At 38.9% G+C, this 26,316-nt stretch overlaps 1 protein-coding gene across 4 annotated transcripts in view; it reads left to right on the forward strand.

Moving 5' to 3' along the window:
- The window catches only part of SATB2 (SATB homeobox 2), a 178,576-nt gene that overhangs the window by 68,617 nt on the left and 83,643 nt on the right, over positions 1–26,316 (forward strand). For all 4 annotated transcript variants that reach the window (XM_072961523.1, XM_031678076.2, XM_072961525.1 and 1 more), the window contains 3 exons: positions 5,166–5,292; positions 6,403–6,526; positions 17,945–18,047. In XM_072961523.1, coding sequence (XP_072817624.1) covers positions 5,166–5,292; positions 6,403–6,526; positions 17,945–18,047 — 354 coding nt within the window. The remainder of the gene's footprint in view (positions 1–5,165; positions 5,293–6,402; positions 6,527–17,944; positions 18,048–26,316) is intronic.

Below are 26,316 nucleotides of genomic sequence, written 5' to 3' on the forward strand. Positions count from 1 at the left end.
GATACTCCTTTATTTGGTGTTCAATATCAAGCCTCTGTGTGACGTGTGACCGTGTGTTTGGGTGTTGGCACGTGGGCAGAGCTGAGTGGAAAGGGTGTGGGTCCAGTACTTAGAAAACTTGTCAGATGAAGCCCAGGGCTTCATCCTGGCTGTACCCACTGGTATCCTTGAAAACTCACTCTTCTCTGACCTTCAGCCTGCTTCCAGGTATAATACTCTTTCCCTGCTTCCCTCATGAGGATGAACTGATGGGTGGGAAAAAACACTTTGTAAACTGTAAAGGAACATAAAGGGATATCGTGATAAAGTAAGTTTCTTATAAGAAATCAACCAAGAGTATTTATTGTGCAGCTGTATAAAGAAAGAAATTACTTCAGTCTGGGTTGATCAGAGTTGGAATTATTCTTGGGGCAGAGTTTGAAGAATGTGTATGATTTCTCGAAGTGAATGCATGGAATCAACACTTCAGACAGAGAGAGAGTGTGATATGTATTCAGAGAGGAATTGGGAATTGCCATTTATTGAGCATGTACTATGTGCCTGGTGGGTCTTGGGGTGTCTGTGTGGGGGTTCTATCTACTTTAATGACCATTAGTTTTTCTCATTTTTCAGATTGGGGCTATAAAACCTACTCAAAGAGTGTAAGCATTAGAAATAACCTGTGTACTTACAGTTACGCTGTTTTTATTGAGATTTCTCCAACACTGAAAGACAGATGTCCCCAGTGGGCACATGGCCTGTTCTTTGTTCTTTGTCCTTCACTGCACTGCAGTGTGTGTGTGTCCCGCCATGGAGGGAACCAGAAAGAGACTCTGATGCTTGTAATTACACTCCTATCTGGATTATTTCAGCTCTTTTTTTCTCCCCTCAAAATGCTTTCCTCTTTTAATCCACCTGAATTCCAGTGTAGGTTAATCATCCTGAAACCTCGCTTTGATGGTGTTACATCTGCATCCAAGAACTTTCAAGGACCTATTTTCCCCTAACATTTACTGAACACTTACATCTTGTGCCAATCCCAGTGCTGTATTCTCATTCTTATTTTAAGCCTCATGGCAACCTTGAAGGATAGACATTGTTATGATCCCCATTTTACAAATAATGGAAACCGAGACTTGGAGAGACTAGAAAATCACCCCACGTCTCACAGGTGACAAGCAGAGGAGGCTGGATATACACTCCCTTTCGACTCTGGGCCTCGTGTCTGACCTCTGACCCAACAGTGTGCTACTGAGTTGGGCATTCAAGGCTTTCCAAACGTGGAGCCAAGCTCCTTCCAGTCTTCTCTTCTGGTGTGCTTCACACTTGAACCAGTGTGACTTAAGGCTATTCCGAAGGGCGAAAGCAAGGCATTTGCAGTGAATCTGGGCTCTGTTATTTCTTTTTTTGCAATTTTTTAACATTTTTAAATTGAGTTATAGTCATTTATGGGCTCTTTTATTTCTTAGTGGAATTATGATAGCCGAAGTCTTCTGAACCCTATTTCCTCATGAAAAGAGTTGAAAATAGATAGCTAGGGGTGAAGTTCTGATGGAGAAATTAGAAGTGCACTTCCAGTACATTTTGTGGTACAAAAAAATGAGAGATGGAGGTGAAAAGGACTGTTGTAATGTTTTTGTTAGTTTTAAAGTAGGGAGGGTCTGAACCTGCTTACAGGTAAGAGGACAGGAGGTACTGAGGAGCAAGGATGTAAGAAATGAATGGAATGGGGGAAGAGAGTGGGGAGGGGGTGGAACGGAAGGAGGGACATAATTAATGCCTGGTTCTCCTTTGTGATTTAATTAATGAGAGCCTTTTACAGGCACTTGCCTGAATTAAAGATTGAATGATAACGAAGCCATACTTCAGTGAATATTTTTTGAAAAAAATTGACTTGTCTTCCTTTTTTTTTAACTTTTTTTATTGAGTTATAGTCATTTTACAGTGTTGTGTCAAATTCCAGTGTAGAGCACAATTTTTCAGTTATACATGAACATACATATATTCATTGTCACATTTTTTTGTCTGTGAGCTACTGACTTATTTTCCTCTTAAGAAGCATTGTAAATGTCTAAATAATTACTGTAAATGATTAATCTTTGAGATTAATTATATCCAGACTCTGTCCTAAGAGCTTTACATTTAATCTACACAATATTCCTAAGCAGTCAGTACCTTTATCGTTCCATTTTACAGGTGAGAGGATTGAGGTATGGAGAAATGAAGTCATTTGCTAGGGTTACACGCTTAGTAGGTGGAGGAGCCAGAATATGAACAGAGGCAATTTGACTTGGAAGCTGGCATTTTTAATCACTATGATAAACTGTGTCCCAATTTGATTTCCTCAAGTAACACTTGATACTAGCCCAAGGCATATTTTTGTCTGTTTTATGTCAGGGAAGGAAGACCGTATCTCAGGAAGGTATTTCCAAAGAGACAGAGACCATGTTTGGAGGAAGGCCTTGTTAAGGAGAGTTATTCTCCTCCTCCCAGCAAGAGGAGAGCAGCCTTCTGGACAGCGCTGCCCCAGCAGACCTTGCACCTGCAGACCCTGCTAGATAGCTGAGCAAAGAACACGACTTCTAGGACCGTGCAGGTTAATCAATATGGTGTGAAAAAGAAAAGCACATGCGGCTTCCCATTGCCTGAAAATAGCACGTGTCAACAGCTCTCTTCCAAGATGCAGAAACCAACCTAGAGCAGCTGCTCTCTGTGGCGGCATTAAGTGTTGTGAAGACACCTGTGTGTGTCTAATTCCAGCCCAAACAAGTCTCCTTCCGGCTCATCAGAATGGGGACAGAATTTACCTAAATGGAGATAATTATTTCCAGTAGAGTGATTTGTCTATCATTCCCCGTAGAGATTCCTCCCCCACCACCCTTTTTTAAAAAATGGAGGCATAATTTACATACAGTAAAATATATGCACATTAAGTGTTCAGTTTCACGAATTTTGACAATTTTTATACCCATGCAACCACCAGCCAAAACTAGAAAATCCCCTGTATGTCCCTTTCCAGTCATGACCCTGCCATCTGGAGGGGACCACATTCTGACCTCTATTCTGATGCATTAGCCTTGCCTGTGCTTGTGTTTTATATCAGTGAAAGCACTCAGAGATACTCTGCTGTGTCTGCATCGTGATATATTCTTACACTCCTCGACAATAAACAAGAACGAACAATGACACGCAACGGCACCAATGAGTCGTCTTTAGAGTTGCGTGTTGAAGTTTGCAGGGTTCATGTGCTTCGTGCTACCTTCGTATTCCTAGTAACCAAAGTGACCCACACAATGGGCTTCTGGCCTATCACAGTGTGCACTTGCTGCCTTCATGTTTTCTCCCTCTAATCTCTTATAATAAAATCTCATCTTGAGAAGATAGTCAATTAATATTCAACTTATAGGCTATCACAATAATGATTTCTTTAAAGGAATTTAAAATTGTGGAATTAAAAAAATTTTTTAAGGAATTAAAAAAATTTTTAATGGAATTTATAATCTCTTTTTAAAAAAGAAATATGTTAGACATGTTACATGGTGTCTTTTTAGCACTTTCAAATGTCAGGGGAGTAAAGGGGTAATAGAAGGAAGGAAGCCGACCCAGTCTCTCCTGGTTGGCCGTCCAGTGGGCCCAGGATGTTCATTTTGTGACTATGACATGCTGTGTGCTGTGCACTTTTCATTGTCATGAGAGAGAACGTTAGGAAAACTATCCCCACAAGAAAACAGCTTTTCTTGGCAAGTGAAATATGACTTAAGGAGCCAGAACTGGAGACATACGGTACTATGAATGAGAGCTGTGTTACTTTATTGGATCCGAGTCCAGGCACTATTTATACTGCAGCATATTCAGCACCAGATTGTTAAATCTTAATACTGAAACAGTGCATCATTTTAATATTTTTGTTCTGTTTATTCCCTGTTTTCAAGCATTATGTCAAGCATTGCGCATTCATTTATTTCATCTTGGACAGGACGTGCCCTGACCAGAAAGTTCATTTCCTATTATTGGAATTTCGCCCCATAACTATCAAGGCAGCGTTTTGTGAAGCTTTTAAAAGTTCACTTGGGTATACAGGTGATCTCTCTTTTTGATGATAAAATATATTTTTTGAAAGAACAGCATGATTGGACTCACCTGTTATTGTCAAAAATTAAAATAAAAATACTGTTTCTCTTCTATCAGTAAAACATAGCTGTTTTTGATGTGTGACAATTTCTGACATCCTAGGGACCATTGGATTTTTCATAGCATACAAATATAATTTTTGTTAGTCTGTGTCGTTTGTAAAATGGGTTTCTCTTTGTTTTTCTTCATCAATGTTATGTGTGCCCTATGCACCAAGTAAGATGGGTCCATCTTACGAATAACTTAGCATTTTCACCATGCGTTCCTGACGCTGTCCCACAAATCTGCCCAGGTTTGACTGGGGTTTTTAATTCTCTCTTCATCGTCATCCGTGTTTACCATATGTAGTAGGAAACCCACAGGGAAAGGGGTAGCTGCTACCGTAAACTGTAAAAAGAGCTGAGGAATTAAAAAAGAAAAATAAAAGGAAGTCAAAGGCATCTCTGCTATTTCTGATCTGTGGTCAATAATTGTGCCATTGGAAAACAAACCCCTCTGCAGGCTGAAACGTGAATCTGGAAGTGAATTCTAACTGCATCATCAGCTCCAAATGCTATTCTCACTGGGGATCGCACCACAGTTAGGATGAGTCCACACACAGGAATTTTCTTGTACAATTCGAACTCCAATCTTGTATTTACTTAAGGCTTGCTTCTTCTTCTTCTTCTTCTTCTTTTTCTTTCTTTCTTTCTTTTTTTTTTTTTTTGTCTATGAAATCAGCAGTTTGGTATACTTAGCATCAGTCTTAAGTTAGAATGTGAAACAAGACTTTGGGGGAAGGAAGTATCCGTATGGTTTTCTAAGTAATTTAAGAAACAGGAAAACATAAAAAACCCTGATTGTCCGTGATTAAACCTCATCCTTTCATTCTCATCTTCCTGTATAGTTAATTCAGTTGTCAGCCAGAAAGAAATAGGTTATTGCACTGGGTTGTAAAATATCTCTGAGTGGGCCTTGAGTGTCGACTATTGGATGACCTTCTTAACATTGAACAAACATGGGAAGGTTTAATAAATAGCAGATACGTGTTTATTATGTTTTTCTTCCCTGTGCAGGAATAATCAAGCTGGGGCGGTGGAACCCTCTCCCCCTCAGTTATGTGACAGATGCACCCGACGCGACAGTGGCCGACATGCTGCAAGATGTCTATCACGTTGTGACGCTGAAAATCCAATTACAAAGGTGGGTGTCTCTGAACATCTGCCCTTCCTCACTCTCAGAGCTGCAGAGATCAGCTCATCCTGTCTTTGTCAATTTCTAGACATTGGATGAAATGGGGGGAAAAAAGAAGAAAAAGAGGGAAGGAGGGGCACCAGGCATCTTTATAGTCCACATTCCAACTGTTTTATGTTTTGTTTTCAGAAGCAGTGAAGTGGTAACCTAGAGGAAGCTTGATAAATCATTAAAAATCTGCAGCCCTTAAAGGGGAACTTTCCACAGCCCCTGGTTTAATGAGTCCCCTGGTTAAAAGCTTAGCACATAGTATTTGAAGAATAAACACCCCTGCCGTTTCAAGCTTGTGTTGTGAGGGGCGAGTTTGGTGCCCCTGGAGCAGGCTTACCAAGAAGGCACTGGTGCTGGACGTCTTCCGCTTTCCTCTCTGGTGGCCTGCAGAAGTTCTGGGAATGACTTCTTTTTTTCAGATACAACATCCAGAACAAGTTGTGCCTCTAAAGAATCTAAAGTTTCTCTGCAGAGTCTTGTATTGCCAAGTGCCTGCAAGTCATGTGGTTCAAGGAATGTTGTCCTTTACTGTAAAGGTTTTGAATTTGCCCCTTTTGGAGAATTTACACTTTAAATAGGAACCCAACATTCTCGTCTTTGTCTGGGATGCTTTAATGTCTCCTCTTTAGTTATGTTTTGGTTAAGAAAGTCACATCTCTGGATTGTTCTATGAGGGTGAAAGCTAGTATGCCTTCAAAACTGATGAAGCATTTGTTTACATTTAACCGTAGGAATATTCAGTGATTTAATTTGTATTGTGGAAGTTGATAATCATACTGCCATACCATTTCCGTCAGGTGATTAGAGAAACCGTGTTTTTAAAAATCAGCTCTTCTTCATATCTGAAGTGACTGTTTCTCTTAGTCTAGCATGATAACTACCTTAAAGAGACTGGAAGGGGCTCTGTCGAGGACTTAGAGAAGCGGTGTTGCTCTCCTTCCCTCGTTTTGGGCCCACGTGTGACCCATTCCTTGGCAGTTCTCCTGATGCTGGCACAGGACCGGGGGAGACTGCTGCACGTGGCATTATTAAAGTTTGCACATCGTTCATTCTTGCTTTGTTTTCCAGTTGTTCGAAGTTGGAAGACTTGCCTGCGGAGCAGTGGAACCATGCCACGGTCCGCAATGCCTTAAAGGAACTGCTCAAAGAGATGAACCAGAGCACATTAGCCAAAGAATGCCCTCTCTCCCAGGTCAGTGTCTTCCGGGGAAACGGGGAAGCCACGGGTGTGCTGTCTGGCAGGAGGGGCAGTCCTGCTCAGACAACTCTCTTATTTACAGTCACACTACATTTTAGGTGGAAAAAACTATGGAGATTGTGGTGCTTTCTGTTGTAGAGTAGAACTCATCACTTAGTGAGAGGTCGGATGTAGTAGGAGTCATGTTAAAACATTTTACACTCACAGTCTTCAGCTTCTAACATACGTCATAGGAAGTCGGTATCAGTGTCTCCATTTTATGGATCAGGAAAACAAGGTTGAGAGAAACGCTCTACCTGCCTAAGCTTACTCAGCTGGTCAAGTGATGGGTTGAGACCCTAATCCAGACTTCCTCTGCTAAAGCTCAGGCTCCAGTTAGTACGTGACTTGGCCGATGAAATGAGTCAGCCATGCCAAACCCATCTTAATTTATTTTATTTATTTACTGAGCCTCTTCTGGGTCTAGTAGAGAGGTGATCTTTGCATCATACACATTCGGAGAGATTGTGTAGTGTATTTACCATGTGAAAACGCATCACGAGAAAAATGATTGTCCGTTTTTACTGAGCTGATCATCAACTAAAACAAGCCACAACAGGAGACTGAGAGGATCAAAGGGAGGAGCGGCAGAAGAAGAAAGGGCTTCCGTTTCCATTTGTGTTCCCGAGTGAGGGCCCCACTGTTTCAAATGGTAAGACAATATTTTGGTGGCTATAGGCAGTGGCTTAGAAGTGCAGTGAAATGAACTCAGGTTGACATTATTTAAAGCCATGGGTGAAAATTCATTTCTGGTGTGAGTTGCTGCACTTGATTTAAGATAATAGACTAATTGCATGTCTATCAAGTTCAAAGGAAGGTGACAAGAACCATAGAAACTTGATGTGTTCTGAGCTATGTTCTAGGCTAACAGAGTCTTTGGGGGAAGCAGGGAGCTTTGTGATTGTGGAATCAGCTAGATCTGGGTTCACGTCCTGGCTCCTAAGCCACTAGGACCTCATCTTTATATGTAAAACCAGGAGAGTGATAGTTCTAAGTCATCTAATGAGGAGTAATGAGATAAATCACATAGACCCTTGGCCTGGTACCTGGCATACAGTGTTGCTCCATATGGTACCAGCCGTTGTTATCAAGACATGGTGTTGTTGGTGTGAACTGGATGTTTCTTATGTGTGTCTTCGAGAGTGTTTTGGAATGTAGATCCTCTGAGGGGAGGCAGAGCCTACTGTTAATATTTTTGCTTCCAAGAAATCAAGAAGTCATGCACCTGAGTGGTAGGGAGTAGACAGCAAGACACACTAGTATTTCTTGCCTATCAGTTACAACTCTGCTCTTGGGGCTTAACACTTTCACACAGGCCATTTCAGTGCCTGCCTGTGGGTGTGTACCTGGGGGCTAAAACTTGTTGCTAGAATTTTGATTTATTCCAATGTGACTGCTTATGAAGTTCTAAAAATAAGTATTTTGAATTATCTTGATGATATATGGGGACTGGATAAAGAACAATTTAGGAAAAAAATTCAATTTGTCTTAAATGTTACAATTAGTCACAATTAATTTTCTCTTGGATTCACATGGAAGTCTAAATGGGCTTTGTCTGGAAGTGGATGAGTCCTAACTTCACATCCCCAAATCAGAATTTTGTCCAGGGCTTTTGAGGTCTGTGGGAACTTGGTCAGAATTGATCTCTCACGATTATTAGGGTTGGTTATGACTATCAAACGTGACCTAGAGAGACATCCTAGCAGAAAGAACCCACATTAGGAGCTGAGAGCCCTGAGCTCTGCTCTCAGTCCCTTTATGTGGGATATGTGGTCCTGGGCAAGCCCATCCCCTCTCAGAGCCTCTTTAAACTTGTCTGTCAGCTCAGCACCATTGTATCTACATATTTCACAGAATTTGCAAAGTTGTCTTGAGGTTCAAATGAGAGCATCTTTACCCTTCCGTAAAAGTCCTCTTTGCTTCCCCATTTTCTGTTCTCGTTGCTTGTCCACCTAGTTGCCCGAGCTAAAATGTTTCTTCTCTGTCACTCTCATATTTGGTCCTGTGGACTCTACCACCTCCGTATCTAAAATCTTCCTCTTTTGTGCTGTTGCCTTGTTTAGACTTTCATCACCTCTCTCATGAAATATTTTAAGTCATTCTACATCATAATCTTTCCCCTGCCACCTGCTTCTCCATCGCTAACATCGTGCCATTTCCTTGTCTCCAAGCCTCCAGTGACTCCTTCTGCTCAGCCTGTAGGAAGTACAGACTGCCTATGGGAACCAGCAAGATGACCCTGTCCTGCCTGATTTCCTATCAGTCACCTTCCTCCCTCAAGCTACATCCACTCTGTACTCCAGACACATGGAATTAATTATTTTGAAACATTTGCTGTTGCTTAAACTTTACCACAATATTCCTAATTACAACCTAACTAGTACCCTTTGCATTACAAGCCTAACAAAGCAACTTCTTGTGTAATTTTTAAAAATCATGTGAAGTATGTATTCTATTCCATATACTTGTGCTTTGGGTACTTTTAAAAATCTGTACAAATCACTGTACCTGTTCAATTATTAACCTTCCCTGTCCATGTAAGACTGGCCCTCAAGGGAGGTGTACCATGTTAATCTCTGGCTTTGGTGGCCCCTGCACACAATGCTGCCGGCCTCGGAGCCTTCCAGTTGGACACTAGTCTGCTTTTGCTGTGTGGTTGCTCCTGGCCAGCATGCATTGCCCTCTTCTACTGGATGAAATCTTCCTGCAAATTTCAGCTGGAAAGTCACTGCTGATGACGAACCCTGACATTCTGGCAAACGTAGTTGCTTCCCCTGCTCTTGGTAGCCTTTGTTACACATCCCTGTCACAGCACTTATCACAGCCTGTTGTGTTATCTGCCCGTTCTCATCACTTAAGGGACTGCTCACAATAGCAGAGTCCATCTCTTATCTCTTACCCTCTTGTCCTCAGCATTCAGCACGATGTATATCTTGCATGTAGTTGTCACTCTAATGCAACAGTTCTAAACTTTGGCCCTATTGCCCTTTTGGGCAAGATGTTCTTTGTGGATGGGGGTCTGTCCTCTGTGGGGTTTTTAGCAGCATCCCTGGCCTCTACCCTCTAGATGCTGGTAGCATGCCATCTCCCCATTCTCCCCATGACAACCAGAATGTCTCCAGACATTGCCAAGTGTCCTGTGAGGGGAAGAAAATCACTCTTGGTTGACAAGCACTGCTTTAATGTATTTAGTCAATTAAATGTAAAAAAATTTTAGAAAGTGCTATGAAATGTAAAGTTTTATTATTTTTACAGTGTCCTTGGCAGCTCTAAAATGTTTTAAACTAGAAACAGTGAGTACAGTTTTGATGGTTGATGCCCAATATATTTTCAGTCAAACCGGGGTTCAGTTCTATTGCTTAGATTTGAGGAGGATTTGATTTAGGCTTTTGGTATGCTGGGTGATTATGGAAAAATCTCACTGGGGTAGTCTTTCTCAGCCAGCATGGACATGTAGTGGGGCAGCGGCCTTAATCATGTGGCTACTACCTTAAACATTCCAGATTATTCACTTACACTGCACGGCTGGATTGCATTTCAGTGTGGAGATCAGCTCACTCATCTTGGTGGTGGTTGTCATAGAACAGGTGCGTACATTTTTTTTTGAAGATCAACCTATGTAGTGTCAAAAAGAATGAATTTTTGTTCTAACAAGGAGAAACTGTAACTAAAAAATGTATTTCACCAGCATTACAGAGTCCCAGTTAAGAGACAGGTACCTTACAATGGGCTGGGGCACAGTGGTGAGGATGAGAGAGCGAGTTAAGCTTTTGGTCCAGGAAGTAGAGAATGGAGCACCCAATGCTACTCACCTCAAAGGAGAATGGTAGATTGTTGAGCTATTTAAAATAGGTTCAGTTCATGAGTAAAAGATTTCTGTTTTTAAAATAATTCTCCCTTATTACCCTGAAGCCAAACCATATTAGCTATTTCCTCACTCAAGTTTGGCAGTTGCATAAAGGAATGATTCAGTGGCTAGTGTATATTTTCTTGACCAGCCCAGTGGTCTACATTTCAAAAGAGCAGCCTTGAAGGCAGAAGAAAAGAGTGGAAAAGTCCATAAAAGGGCAACAATTGTAGGCTGAGGCGTATGTATTTAAAGGGAGGCAAGTCATGATTTAGCTGTTCTCTGTCTGGCCAGATGCTTGGAAAGTGTAGGTTGTATTTGTGTGTCTGTGTATTTATTTTTGATTTCACCTTTCAAAATGTGTTTAAGTGCTGACAGCCTCTTCCTTTTCCTCCGATGTCCCCCTGAGTCACCACTCCCTCCTCTTCCCTCAGCCACATAGTCTGTCCCAAGTGTCCTAATTTACCATACCTTAGGCACAGGTCTCTCTTAGTAAATGGTCTTCTCTAACTGTTCTAATTTGAAAACGTTATGAATACATCTTTCTGTGGCTTCCTTACTTTTTACTCGAGGAAGAGTTAGAAGACAAAACCCCAGGTCCTCATGGTTTCACTCTATTAACATAAGAGGAGCTAACAATACCAACCTTGACCACCTCCTCTGTTATTATGATGATCAAATGGAGTGATGATTTGCAAATGCAGGAATTTTCCAATGATCCCGTTTCCCCCTTCCAACATTATCTCTGTGAATGGAGACATGCTAAAAATTTTTTGTGTGTGGTAAAAATACATAAAATGAAATTTATCATTTTAACAATTTTTAAGTTTACAGTTTTTGAGTTTACAATTTAGTGGCACTAATTACATTCACAATGTTGTGCAGCCATCACCTCTATCTATTTCCAAAACTTTTTATCACCCCAAACAGAAAATCTCTAACCATTAGGCAATAATTACCCATTATTCTCTCCCCCAACAGTCCCTGGTAACCTCTATTCTGTTCCCCGTCTCTATGAATTTGCTTATTCTAGATATCTCATAAGAGAAGAATCAGAATATTTGTCCTTTTTTACTGGCTTAATTCACTTAGCATTTAGATATGTTTTCAAAGCAGCTCAGTCCCATACCTCTAGTCTAATATTTGAGGGATAACATGACTGATGGAAGTTATTGAACTGTGAAAATGTTACTAGATTTCCAGTATGATGGTGATGTAGAGTTCATACGGTATTTTAAAGACATTACTGTAGGATAGTGATAACTGTCATTCTAAGCAAGTCTTGCCCATTGGGGGAATCATTAAAGGACCAACTTAAATGTACAGTATACTAAAATAATCAGACAGTGAAATGAAGCAGCCAGTTGGGTCAATAGGAAAAAAACAAATCAATCATGTGCTCATCTGTAGACAAGTGGCCGATCAGCTACATGGACCAGTTTTGTCTTAGCTAGTTGCCAACCATCCATTTCATTTAATCTTAAATTCACATACGTGTTGGGGATGTATCGTGTCTTGTGTTTAACCAGGTGCCAGCTGTCTGTTTCAGTTGTTTTCATGCAAGGGTATTTTAGTTCATGGCCCAGCCTCAGGGACTCTTGTTGAAGGGGGCTCACAAGCGACAACTTCAAAATAATTCCCGACACAATGACTGTGACAACCATATGAACTGACTGCACGGAGGGGAGAGGGCTGGCATTCGCTGACTCCACATCTTGTGTCCCAGGCCTTTTACACAGATCATCTCTCTGAATCCTGACAGCCTCTGAGGTGATGTCAATATTCCCCTTTCACAGATGAGGGTGCCCCTGTCTGACCAGCAAGTCGTTCGGCAGCCCCCTAGGGAAGGAGCTCTTGAATTGAGCCTCCCCAGACTCCACAGCCCAGAGGAAGTGTTTCTTTCAACCAGAATGGCAAAAGCTTTCAATCCTGTAGTGTAACTCTGAAATGGGGACGGAAAGGGATAGTAGAAGGCTACCAAGTAACATTAAATAAATTTTTCATGATAAAGTAATTCCTCCAAATCATTTGTTTTTTCTTTACTGTATTCTTAATTGGAGTATCATACTCTCATGTTCAGTATGTTATTTAGCATATCACAGAGCAGAATGAAAAGGCTGAAAACAAGCGAAGAATGCACATATCCTTCATTGCCTGCATCGTGCTCTGGCCTCTGTGTTAAAGTGGAAGGGGCAGCCGTGAGATGTCGGCTTCCTTCCCTACTTCTTGCTCAGACAGAGCCTGCTCACTGACAGGCCGGGTAACTGTTCACTTTGGTTTTAAAATGTTCTTTCTACAGCAAGTGTATTATGTATCTGCAACTTAGCCACTCTTAGTATAATGTTCCTATTCAAACAAATAAATCTCACTAAGCCAAAGAGAATGCGTTAAAGATATTCGGTTATTTTATCATTCTTTTTTTGGGAGAGGAAAGGGGATGCTCAGATCACTGTCTTTCTAAATATTTTGTACAAATCATCTTAGCCTGTGTGTTTTGCTTTTCCTAAAAAGTTTTAAATAGCTTTTAGGTTCCTTAGCTTTTTCAGACTCTAAACTCTGTAATTAACTCATATAAGAAGCCACAACTTTTTGTTTTATATTTTTGTCACCTTGTTTCTTGCTTTGTCTAAAGAATTGGTTGCAGCACCCACTTTGAACTTGTAGTAGCTGATGACAGTGGTGGTGAATATTTCCTTACTTTCATTAATTAGTTTCCCTTCTTAACAGACCCATAAATAGTGTGGCCCCGTGGTAGTGTCTCTTTGTGGTGCTTCCTGCTGCAGTTAGACAAGATGCTTCTTTTTTCTGAGCTTCTGGGCCCTCAGTTTGAAAAACTATACCACACTTATAATCACAGGTGACATCTCTCCTTTGAGCTAGTAAAAAACAAACATGTGAGTTTAACATTTGTCTCAGGAAGCTAAAAGAAAACTTATTTTTCTTAGCTGTAATTTCTATTTAGCTAAAATAAGTGTTAATAACAATACCATGATACTCTCTTACAGTTGGCTTGGAGCAAATTCAAATCAGCTAGTAAACCTCGGAGTAACTAATTCTGATATATTTTGAGTCCTCAAATACCTTATTTTAATAAAAAAAATACTTTCCAATATAAATGGCAAATGTGTCAGAGTGACTGCAGATGAGGAAACTTAGATTTTTATCCCCCACCTGCAATCTTCATATTTAAAATTTCATGATTAATTACAAAGGAGTCTGAAACTGGCAAAAAGTTTTTGGTAGTTAGGAAGACATGTTAAACCTTCCTATTTATCTTAGTACATAATATTTTTCATAAAATCGCTTTGTCTACAGTCACTGTCCAGGTGGTGTTTACAGCTGTGACTTAGCGTCTGAGGGGGCTGCCTTGGTTGCCCATCGCACACATGTCTTCCCCCTTTCATTCTCACAACCCACCACCATGTGAAATGGAGCATGCTCGGTAAATGCAGTCACTTAAATTATGTTAGTCTGTTTAATTATAATATTAGTATATTAGTGTTTAATAAAACATATTTTAAGTGTTAAAAATAACAATACACATCTCTTTTGGGTTATTTGTATCAGTATTGCTTTATATTAACATGGCTACATGGGAGTTGGTTGTATTCTGAATAGAAAAAGTGAATCAGATCTCATTCACTTATCAAAAAGATGTGGGCCTTCTAAAAAGTCCAGTTGTATAGCTGCTCTAGAATGATTGGAAAACATGAAAGAGCAATGTAGACTACAAAATTATACACATAGTTTTAAAAGCAGCAAATGGAAATTAGGTATTTTTTTGGCAAGGTCATAGGTGGGAGAGATTTTTAATCATTACTCATTCCATTTTGTAGCAACTGTGTCTCATCAGGTCTAAGGTTCTCTTGATTGTAAGGTGCATCTCAATTTCAGTGACATTAAAATAGGGTCATCCCTTGGTATCCAAAGGAGACTGATTTCAGGACCCCCATAGATACCAAAATCATCGGATGCTCAAGTCCTTTGTATAAAATGATGGAGTATTTGCATATAACCTATATATATGCTTTAAGTTCTCTCTAGATAAAAGCTATGTAAATAGATGCTGGAGTCTCTGCAGCAAATTCAAGTTTTCCTTTGGAGCTCTCCAGAATTTTTTTTTTCTGAGTATTTTCAATTCACAGTTTGAATCTATGGATGTGGAACAAGTGGATACAGGGGGTAGGGGGTAGGGTTGAGGTGGGGGAGGTGGTGGGAACAACTGTATTTTAAAAATGTGGCCTCAAATGGGTGAAATGTAAATATAGATTCTCTGTGCCCCGGGCCTCTGGAGAACATTATTCCTTGTAGAGAAAAAGTCAGCATCTGCTGGCACTGTGTTAGCCCCTTTCAGTTTTGTTTGGAATGAATTAAGCTTTGATATTTTAAAAATAAATTGATACTAACATTAAGATGATCTTGTAGAATGTGTCCAGAGTAGTCCAGTGAGGTCTAGTGATTTAGACTCAGTCTGTGGGAATAAAGCAGTCTAATTTAGAGATAGAGAGTATTCGTATTTGAAACTGGAATAATAAGACATAACATGACCTTTCATCTAAAGTATTCCCAAGATGTACCTCTTCTGTTTTTAAAGCTTTCAAGTTAAATCATAAAAATTTGTATCAGTAAAGCTATTTTGAGGGTCAACTAAGTATAAAGACTTGCAGGGAATTAACATGAATAAAAGGTGTCACAGATTCAAAGAGACCTTTCTGGTGACTAAAGATTCTCATTTTTAAAGAAACTATCTTATTCGCTACCCAGTTTCTTTGCTCAGTTTATAGCTTAAGCCTGTTTAGTTTTTGTTCTGTGGTTAGTGAGGTAAAAAGTCATTTATAATAATATGCGGAAGAGAACAAATCTGATTGAGCCTCTGGGTAGCCAACTCCTCCTTTTTCCCCCTATCTTTTTTATTATTTTTATTTTATGTAAGTTTCAGATGAACAACATTACTATTCAACATCTGTGTACCCTACAAAGTGACCACCATGACGAGTATAGTTACCATCCATCACCATACAGTTGACTCCCTTCACTCATTTCACCCGACCCACAACCATGTTCCCCTCTGGCAACCACTAATCTGATCTCTGTATCTGTGAGTTTGTTTTCATTTTCTTTTGTTTGTTTTGGGTATTTTTTTTTTAGATTCCACATATGAGTGAAATCATATAGCATTTGTCCTTCTCTGATTCATTTCACTTAGCATAATAGCTTCAAAATCCATCCCAGTTGTGGCAAATGGCTGCATTTAATTATTTTTATGACTGAGTAGTATTCCACTGTGTATATTTACCACATCTACCAACTCCTATTTTTCAAATCAGTATGAACCTGACTCTAATATAAGATCATCTGGTGATGGAGCCAATAGAAGCCCAGATATTCATTTCCTTGCCACATAGATGGACACTGGCCACTAACACAACAGTGTCAATGAAGATGTATCTGGAACAAAGACAGAATAGGGAGTCCACCAAGTGAGGGAAATGTGGATTATCTGGGGCTAGAGTGATATGGGTTTGTTCCTTGTCTTATGGATCAGGAAGAGTTGAGGGACAGCTCCAGGCAGTACTTGAAACACTTTCCATTTTGATCTGCTTTCTAGACCACTTTGCAATAGAAGGTGTAGCTCTGACTCCTGCCATGGCTATATATTCTGTGTCTTTCCAGAGGCTAACATTCATACAAACAGCAGAGAGAGATGACAAGTACATTTGCAATTATTCACGTACACCAGAGTGGCGGATGCATCTGTTATTAGGCTGCTTTCATGTTAAATTTTTCATTATTATGACATTTCAGTTTGGCATTTTAAATTTTCATCTTTGTCCCTTTTCATCTGTTACATTTTAGTGACTCAGATATCCCACATCAGAACTGTGTTAGATATGAGGGAGATAAAAAAAAACAAACAGACATAATCACTGTCCTCAAGGGTCTCACAGACTGGGACAGAGAGAAAAGCTCAGCCCTGAGACAGAAGGAACTAGCCCAGCTAGCCAAGAGCCTTCTTTATTCCTCTGTTAACAGATAAAGCAGAACCTGCCTCAGGAAGCTTAGGGTTCCATGGATCCTCCCAGGCAGCAGGCAAGACTCTGAAAATTCTGTGATACACTCAGGTGATACAGGTTCTTTGTGTTTCCGGGCTACATTCAGATCCTGAGATTAAAATAGCTCTCCTTACTGTCTCCCCTTAGAGAACAGAATTGTCATTTAGAGAGCAGCAACTGGAGGGAGGAAAGCCATCTGCTATGCAGAAAGGGCCAAAGAGGTTTCTGTGAATTGAATTAGTACCCCCTCCCCCAACAGTACTGCATAGTGATTTAAAAAGAGGGTCTGTGGGCTCACAGAGGGACCTGTCTTAAATGCGAGTCTATGCAGGACTGTCTGACTGCGTTTGAACCTCCTGGTAAATAACTTGCCAATACCTTTGATTTATTGTTATCCTTTTTATCTTGACTACTTTGTCGAAATGCCATTAGAAGTTCTAAGATTTCGCTCAACTGTTCCATATCTGGGGATTCCTTTTTTAAGAAAGATGAGATTTCCAGGCAGAATAAAAAAACCTTATGTCGGTCATCTGGAGCCTTTGACTTGTTTATGTCCATTTGTTTTTAGACAGAATTTGCAGAAAGACAACCTATGTATAAAACATACACATGTACTAGCCCAGTCATTCAGGTGTAAGTCAACATCTGCCAAGAATGTTGGTCCACACGTGCCATATTGACTGAAAACATATCTCTGTTTGAAATTTAATGTAAGTTGTGCAGCTATAATTGTTAATCTTTCTGTGGTAAGTCAGGCTATGCTCCCCTTCTCTTTCCTTTTAACTGCAATTACAAACAAATCAGCTAAGGGAGGTGAGCTCAGGCAAGAGAGGAGGATGGAGAGCAGGAAGTAGTCAGGTACATAAGCACTCATAAAGTTTTAGCTCTGATTCATTTTTGGTTGAAACCCAGTACAAGTGTTATGTTTAGTTTCCCCTGCTCTAAAATAGCACTGTTAATTTTTTTTTCATTTGGTGAATTTTCGCACAAGTGCTAATCACACGTTTCTATAAATTATATTAATTTAACTTATTTCCCTAAATGTTGTTCTGCAGTGTGTAGCACGGATGTTCTCAGATTCTTGGCTGTGTAAGCTTGTTGCAGTTGGAAGCGGAACAGAAACATCTGAAAGGCATTATTTGGATAACAGATGCATGAGCATCTGATCTCACCTTTTGCTCTGGTTCCTAAATCACAATTGTTCTTTCCCTTCGCATTCAGTCTGTATGCCCGGCTCCCTCCATTCTTGACATTGCCCGAGGGTTGTTTTTTTTGGAGAAAGCATTGTCATCACACAAGTATCAGTTAAAGGACTAGTAAACTTTAGTAATTGTTATTTAATAGTTTGCAGGAGGGTGACTACTTCAAATTTAAAAGACAAAGGAGATTGGTGTGGATTATAATGTGCCTTTTCTTGCCCCTAAAAAGGAATACTCATATTTATGAAAAATAACTTTTTTTTTTCTTTTACAGAGTATGATTTCATCCATTGTAAATAGCACATATTATGCCAACGTGTCAGCAACCAAGTGCCAGGAGTTTGGGAGATGGTATAAGAAGTACAAGAAGATTAAAGGTAAAGTGACTTTTATTTTTGAAGCCTATTTTCAGTTCCTTAGGCCAATGAGTTGTTGATTCTTGGAAATGTATACTAATGTAGATATAATTTTTCATAAAATTTTTGTATAATTTTTTATAAAGGTAGGATTCTTTTTTAATTGGAGTTTAGTTGACTTATATATTAGTTTCAGGTGTACATCAAAGTGACTCAGTTATACACATATACTTTTTTTAGATTATTTACCATTGCAGGCTATTATAAGATATTGAATATAGTTCCCTGTGCTATAGAGTAAATTCTTGTTGCTTATCTATTTTATATATAGTGGTGTGGGTCTGTTAATTCCAGACTCCTAATTTATCTCCTCCCCTCTTTCTCCTTTGGTAACCATGTTTGTTTTCTGTCTGTGAGTTCTGTTTTGCAAAGAAATTCATTTATTTTATTTTTTTAGATTCCACATATAAATGATATCATATAGTATTTGTCTTTCTTTGTTCAACTTATTTCACTAGTATGATAATCTCTAGGTTTACTCATGTTGCTGCAAATGGCAATATTTCATTCTTTTTTATGGCTGAGTAATATTCATATATATATATACACATATACATATATATATAGGCCCTCTTAAAACTAAGACGTTATTAGAACCAAAGTAAAATTCTTAGCATAATGTGTGAAGTTTATAGTTTTCACAAGAGATGTTTATGAAGGCTAGAATCTTTAAAGATATTTTGAAGTGGTATATTTCAGAGAGGCATATCTATTTAAAAAGCTCAATCAAAAAATCATTGTCATTAATTTATTAATGAATATTTAAAAGCAGTCATTCTAGGTTAAATCAGCACTTTACATGCCAATTAACAAATTGAAATGACTATGTGGTATCAGGAAATCTCTGGTCAGAAATGGATTTTTGTGTTTATTTGGAGACAATTCCAGAGCAGTGGTTAAAGCAGAGGGACTCTGCAGTCAGGCAGACTTGTATTTAAATCTTGGTCTTCCATTTGCTAGCTGTGTGAGCTTGAACATATTATTTAACTTCATTAAGACTCAGTCTTCTCATCTGAAAATTGGAAGTAATAAGAGTAAGTCACTGGTAGCTGTGAGGACTAAATGCATTAATACTGGCACAAAGTAGTCTCTTATTTAACAATAGCTATAATACTGTAGCAATAATTAACAGTAGTAGTTCTGCTAGCAGTGCTATATTATATACGAAATTATATTGGTCCTAAATGTATAATTCTCTTCTGTAATAAATGGCATACTATGTAGGCCATCCAGCCCTTTAAATATATCAGTGATATTTTGCCTTTGCAAATTTGCCAGTGTTGGAGAAATTCTGCTGTTGCCACCCCAATTCAAATGCTATTCAATTCAGATGCCACCAGCCCCTGAGGGGATTTGGGGAATTTTTTGTAACATAACAGGATGTTTGAGGATCCTCCCAAGTCCATATTTTGCATGATCATGACATCATCCATCATGTTTTATTATAGGTATTTAGAGCCTTGCCGATAGTTCACTGCCCCGTCTGAGAGGGTTAAATGACAATTTATGGTGGGCAGGTAAAAGTAAAGGATGAATTTATTTGTTTTGCTGCCTGCCGGTTTCCTCTAGGGAGACAGAGTGTCTAAGTAATGCCTCTTGGCTGTTGAATATTTGAGAGTTGGTTTATGAGGTTACCTATTGAGGAAGTGAGCTTTATATGCATTGGTGGCACATTTCTGATTACAAAGGAATGAAGACATTTTATGCTAAATAGATAATTTATAAAGAAAGTCAAGGTGTTGAACTAACCAAGAGAAATTAAGTTTAATGAAAACTGAATTAAGATCCATTTCTTTTCAGCATATTCTAAAATTCTTAGGACCTCCAGTTTCTGGTTTGGATATTTGCTTTAGGATGTTACTAATATTAACTCTTGTACAGGATAAGATGGATAACTCCTTCTCACTATAAGATATGATCGTGTGGTTCAGAAGTGTTTCTTTTCTGTGAGTGTTGTCTCCAAGTTTTTCTTTTAAGATTAGATTGTTAAAGTGCTTGACTAGTATCCTCTTCGGCTAAAATCAAAAGAATTCACAGCTTCAAGGTCATCTGTTAGATCCTATTTACTTGGTGTTGTAAGAGTACGGAAGAGAGAGTCCTTTTATAATAGGCTGGAGTATAATTCCAGATTCAGAAAAACTGGAAACCCTTCACTCTAGTGTTTTCAGAATTGTCACTACAGGATGTGTGTGTGTGTGTGTGTGTGTGTGTATCTGTTCACACACACATTAGCACTTATGTCTTCTTTCTACTTTTCTCCTTTCTTTCTTAGAGATTCAGTTCTCCAAGCTCTATTTTTTTCTTCAAGATAGTAAATGCACAGTTAAATCTTTAAGTGCCGTAAAAGCAGACTGAGACCTTGATTTCAATCAAGGAGGTCAAGGATCCCCACCTGAAGAGGCTGCCAGACACTGTGCACACATACTGTTCAAAGAGATGGAGCTAGTCATTGCTGTTGGAAAGTGTGTGTGTGCATGTGTGCGTGTGTCAGTAGGAGGAGAAAAGGGAAGGTTAAGGTATGTGTGAAGTAAACACAAGCTGCCGTAAAACAGTTCAAGTGGTGTTGATTCATCAGCCAAGGGAGTGGGAGGAAAAACAAAGAATTCTTGACAGGTATAGTGGTGTACAGAAAATAAACACCCCAGAGAAGTGCGTTTTATTAACTTTCGACCTCAGAGAAAAAGAAATGTTGGACCGATACAGGCACGTTTCATATGATAGAAACTTTATGCTATGAATAGATGTCGCTGTGGGAGTGCGTATCTAGTAGAATCCATTTCTCATGAGAAAGCAGTGATTTTTGTTTGCAGAATTTCTATTTGTGTCCATCCATTTTCAAAATGAAAAAAAGAAGTAATGGATTTCAAATCTGGAAATGAGGAGTAGCAAAGCAGGAATCCTACCAAAGGCTCTTCCTGAGAGCTGGGGAGCCAGTTCTGTGTCCTTTCCTGCCTCCTCACTCCCCACCTTGTTTCCATTCTGAAGTTACCAATTTATGCGTATCATTGCTGATACTCAGTGTAGAAGAAATCTCAAGCTGACTTAGTGATGTTCCAAACTAAATTCGGGCTACATTGTTAAATATGTTTCTTATTATCTCCTAATGTCTGTTTTAATAAAACAGTGGGAACTAAATGGTTGCTTCTTAATCAAAACCATGATTTCCTAAACATAAGCTATGTGATTCTGTTACAAATTGCCACATATAGATCTCCTAGGTCAATTTTTTTTCTCTTTTCATAGAAATAAATAAACAGTAAAATAATTATATACTCTGAAAGATCAAAGTAAATATGACTAAAAGCTGGCAAAAATAAAAGTCTACTGGAAGGATTAAAAAAAAGATCAGATTGCAAATTCTACAGTTAATGCTTAAACAAATATGAGAAAAATGAATAATCAATAATTTGATATCATTAGAAACAGATGGAAAAACTATATACAAATGGAATTGTCTAAGTTTTGAAGTAAACATTTTAATGTGCATTTTTTGAATTTGTTGCTATTATAGCTAAACTATTTATACTTTATTCTTTAAAAGTCCTACGTTGGTTTGGCTTAGCATGTTAACTTTATTTTCCCCAATGATCACAGCAAAGCACATTCTGTTTACCTTTTTTCTTTAATTTCAAAGACAATCATAGTTGACATAGACATATTTAAGTTAACATTAGTGTTAATTCAGGATAGATGGGGAGACAGCTTGTGTACTCTGGTTTTAAAGTCCAGAACCATGAACCTGCTTCCCAGCAGTTTTTGATATTGAAGAAAATGAAGTGGATGGATAGGGTAGTTGGCTGGTTTAGATGGCATTTTTTTAATCGCTGTTTCTCTCATACTATAATTGTGTCTGGCCTAAATTTTACAATGTAGAGCTCATAAACTCCCAGATTTAAGAAGAAAATGTGCATTTTGTGGAAAAGCAAAAAACCCAAAAAAGACCAATATTAGTAGATGTTTAATATGTAGGAGTTTTTGTGTTAGACAAAATGATAATCCACAGGAACCTAGAAATGTACAAGTTATTACAGAATTACTTGCAAGAATTTGGAGGATTATGTGGGATATTTACCCGTCAATTTTTCTTTCATAAGTTCTACACATTTTAATGAAACACTTATTTTTTTAACCTAACTCTTCTTTTGTGTTAAGTCATAAACTTAAAAAAATTTTAGACATAAACTTGCCCCATTATTTTTATGAAACTAAGTGCAATTATGTGCAACACTATTAGAAATTGTACTATTACACAATCTACTTTTGTAGGAGATCTTATAAGAATAAGAAAGTACCATAACAAAGAAGGGCTCGTATATTTTAAATGTTTCTTAATTAAAAACTAATAAGTTAAAAGCAAATAATTTTACATTTAAACTGTTTTTCATTTGGCACCAAAAGCAAAATGAACTGTCACCTTTGGTCAGGTCAGTCTCAAGCATTTAATATGTCACAAGAATTAAGGGGTCAGTGAAAGTTCACAAAAATCTAGTGGATATCACAAAATTATTTGTGTCGTAAAATAATACCACTAGGGTGAATTGACCTAACCAAACCCCATATTTTGGCCAGAAAGCAAAATTATCTTCATCACTTTCCTTTTCTCAATCATTGCTCGAGCCCCCTGATTGCTAATTGTCTTAATTTTATTTGTTTATTTGAGCTTATTTTGCAAAATATTAAAAATCTGGGAGAAATGAGGATTTTAAAAACCAGTGTTACTTCCCCAAGCCTGGTTTATTCTAGTAATCAGTACTTTATCTGACCCTGTCTGATCTAGTCTTGCAAGATCAAACGTCCAGGCCAGCAAGCAGACAGTAAACAAAGCCTGTGAAAGGGTTTCAGTAAACACAAAGATTAGATGTTGAATGAAAATTAAACTCCTTGAACTAGTCCTCTGTACTAAAGTGGTTAAGTGGGTTGTGATTAAAAGAAATAAGTAATTATGATCATTATAGCTGAAATGATATAATGTTACCACATTTAAAGCACCTCTTGTACCCAAAAATGATTGTGTCATTTACAAAGTGGTGCCTCGAAGTTGAATAGAGAAATCAGTGTCCCCTAACCTGGTTCCATAAGGCGGCCCTTGCTTAGCCTTGGTGGTCAGGACAATGCCTTTAATCAACTGCCCTTACTCTGCCCCTGCTGTTGTTTAGCTCTGATGAGGTAAAAGTAACTTAACTTATGTCTCCTGAATTCTTCCAAGTCACGAAAGAAATATACTTTCAGCTTTGGATCAAAACGAAGGTGTTTGGCAAGGAAGTTTGTCTGCCCTCTGCCTATATTGTACCTTGCTTTGACAACATCAAATCCTTGAATTTTATATAAATATTAGATTCATGGAAGTAGAAACATCATTTCCATAACCAAGCACTTTCCATCTTACTGGTTTTCCAACTTTTGAAAGAGCCTTGTACATTTACAGTGATAATCACTGATGTACATTTATCAATCGATCCCCTTACACTACCTGGACTTCTGATCAGAAGCTTATTGGTAGTGTCAGCAAGTGAAGACTGGTGAGTGATGAATGCCTTGGACCCTAAGCTCAGATGTGGACTCAGTCCTTACTCGGATCTTGAGAAGCTCATTCTAGCTGTTCTGGTAGCCGCTTCATTAGCTTGAATGTGTTTATTCCTAAATGTTTACAGAATTAAAAACAATCATTTGTCAACAATGTGGTTTGTAGATTAAAAGAAACAAACTTGCAGTCTTCTCATTTATACTCTTTATAAGCCATTTTAAATATATGTTTTTTAAAAAAGGATGGAAAAGAAAAAAGGATCTGCTCTTCTGACTCCTTCCTTTCTTTCCCCATCCATCCATCCATTATATATAATTACTATTTGAAAGAAGTATAAGACAAAGCTTCTGGTTTCAAAAAGCCTATATTCTCTATGAAATAACTAATAATATAACATAATTTTATTATCATTCAAAAATAAAGTTGAGCATCTACTGTGTATACCTGGCAAGATTTTAAGTAGGGATCATTACACAGTCCCTCCTTGTAAGAAGGTTACAGGCACAATTAAGTGAATAATTTTAATTAAGTGAATGTTTAGTGAGTGTCTCTACTACAGGATAGTCAGTGCTAGAAGCAGTGAGAGACATTCAGAAACATGTAAGATCTGGTTCCCACCTCTGGTTGTGTGGCCCTCGACCTGGTAGGGAGGTGGCCCTATTAGTATATCTGGCAAATACATAGCAGTGGTATAAACTGTTGCAGTGGAAAGGTCCATAAATTCTACCTACTGGGTGTCAGGTTTGGTGTAGATGGGGGTTAATTTGAATAGAAGTAGCACATGAGTTATATCTTAAGGACAAATAGAGTTTTCTAAATAGCAAAAGGAAAAGAAAGAATGTTTCAGGCAACTTGCAAGTTCATGAGTATAGATGCAGAGGTTCAGAAGCAGGATGTGTTTAGGAAATTTTGGGTGGTTGTTCAGTATGTCTAGAATGACTGTGTGTTTACCACAATACTATAATATAACATGCCCAGAAGGGCCAAGATTTTTCATTGGTGAAAAGGAAAAGATAGAGCATGGCTGGGTGTGGGGTTGATGATTACATCAAATATTGGTGAATGAGCAGGAACATTTGGGACCCGACCGTGGAGAGCATTTGTGTTATAATGACAAAAAATAAGGCTGGGAAGGTAGGGATCACACCTTAGGGAACTCTGAAAGCCAGTTGAGACATTTTGAAAATCATTGAAGGTTTTTCAGCAAGAGAGTGAAATAATTAAAATGGTGTTTGGTTTTTTTTAAACATCCCCTAGAAGCCATGTAAAACTACGGATGGATGTGAGTGTGTTTATGACAGGAGAGAAGACAAGTGGGGGGGGAGAAGGGGGATATGTGTACACCCTGGAGGATGCAGGTAAAATCGAGTCTATTGCAGTGATATGTGGAAGTGAAGATGGTGAGGGAGGTGAGGCCTTGGCTTTGGTGGCAGGAATGAGAAAGAGAGAAATGATTAATGCGATACGTGTGTGGGAGGAGAAAGGAAAATCAAGGGAGAATCCAAGATTCTGAGCTTAAGTGACTCTTGATGGTTTTGACAGAAATAGGACAATATAAACTGAGAGGAATTTGCAGATGCTTCAGTGAGAGTTGGTGAACTGGGCAGAAATATCCACCAGGCCATTCAAGATGTGGAGCCAGCTGACCAAAAGACGGGACTGGAGAATAGATTGTGGAGCCAATTTTTTGGACGAAATAGTTAAAATGCTACTAAAGGAGGAGTCTCTGAAGGAGAGAGTGAGAACAGGAGGGGGCTGAAAGCTTTGAGAGGTAAGAGGGACATAGGTAAGACGACATGATTAGGTAGAAAGTGAGGTTTCATGGAAGCCAAAGGAACATGGGTTATCAGTGGAGAAATGTTATCGGGGTGACAGGAGGAGAAGAGGTGACTGGAGGCTCTTAGCTTTGGCTAAAAGGGACCATAATGACTTGGAGGAATGAATGGAGGAATGATTGGAGGAAGCTATTTCCCTGTAGTGTGACAATTGCGTCCATCTGAGATGGAAAGTGGCAAGGAAATGGGGGTAGCAGATATTGACTTAGGAGGAAAGGCTAGAAAAACCGCTGGCTGGAGCATTAAGTTTAAGTCTAACACATACATCTACCCCACCTGAAGTCTCTGAAGAGGAAGAGGGATGATGAACAAGAGTTCACAAACTAGGAAGGGGTGGAACCTGAGGCACAGATGATACTTTGCCTGTGAAAGAAAGAGAAATAGCTGTGTCTTCTTCAGAACCTGGAGATGGAAAAGGAGATGGGTTTTGGAGGTGCAGTGAGTGGCAAAAAACGAGGCAGCTCACGCCCCATGGTAGGGGTGGGCTGGGATGTCGTGATTATCTAGCAGTGAAGGAGAGAGTGGTTGGGATGGGGCTTGGTGAGGAAACCCCCTAAAGTGGGTTCTGGACCAACTATGTTTGGGAAACAGTGAGAGAAGCAGGGAGTTGAGCTCAGGTGACATAGTTAAGGGTTGTGGTTCAGGTCTGTAGTTCTTAGCTGTTTCTAACCATGTGCTTTAGATTTCTCTTAGTTTCAGATTTCCCTTTGTCTTGCTGAAAAACAAAATTAAGAAGTCAAAACCAAAGATAGACCCCCGTGGTGCCTGATGAAGAATCTAGAGTTTCGAAATGAGAGCTTTTGTCGGTGGACCAGGGAGTTTATTTAAAATCTGGTATGACTGTGGTGACACCTTCTTATCTGAGGGAAAT

The sequence above is a fragment of the Vicugna pacos genome, chromosome 5 (genome assembly GCF_048564905.1).
Source record: "Vicugna pacos chromosome 5, VicPac4, whole genome shotgun sequence".
NCBI lineage: Eukaryota > Metazoa > Chordata > Mammalia > Artiodactyla > Camelidae > Vicugna > Vicugna pacos.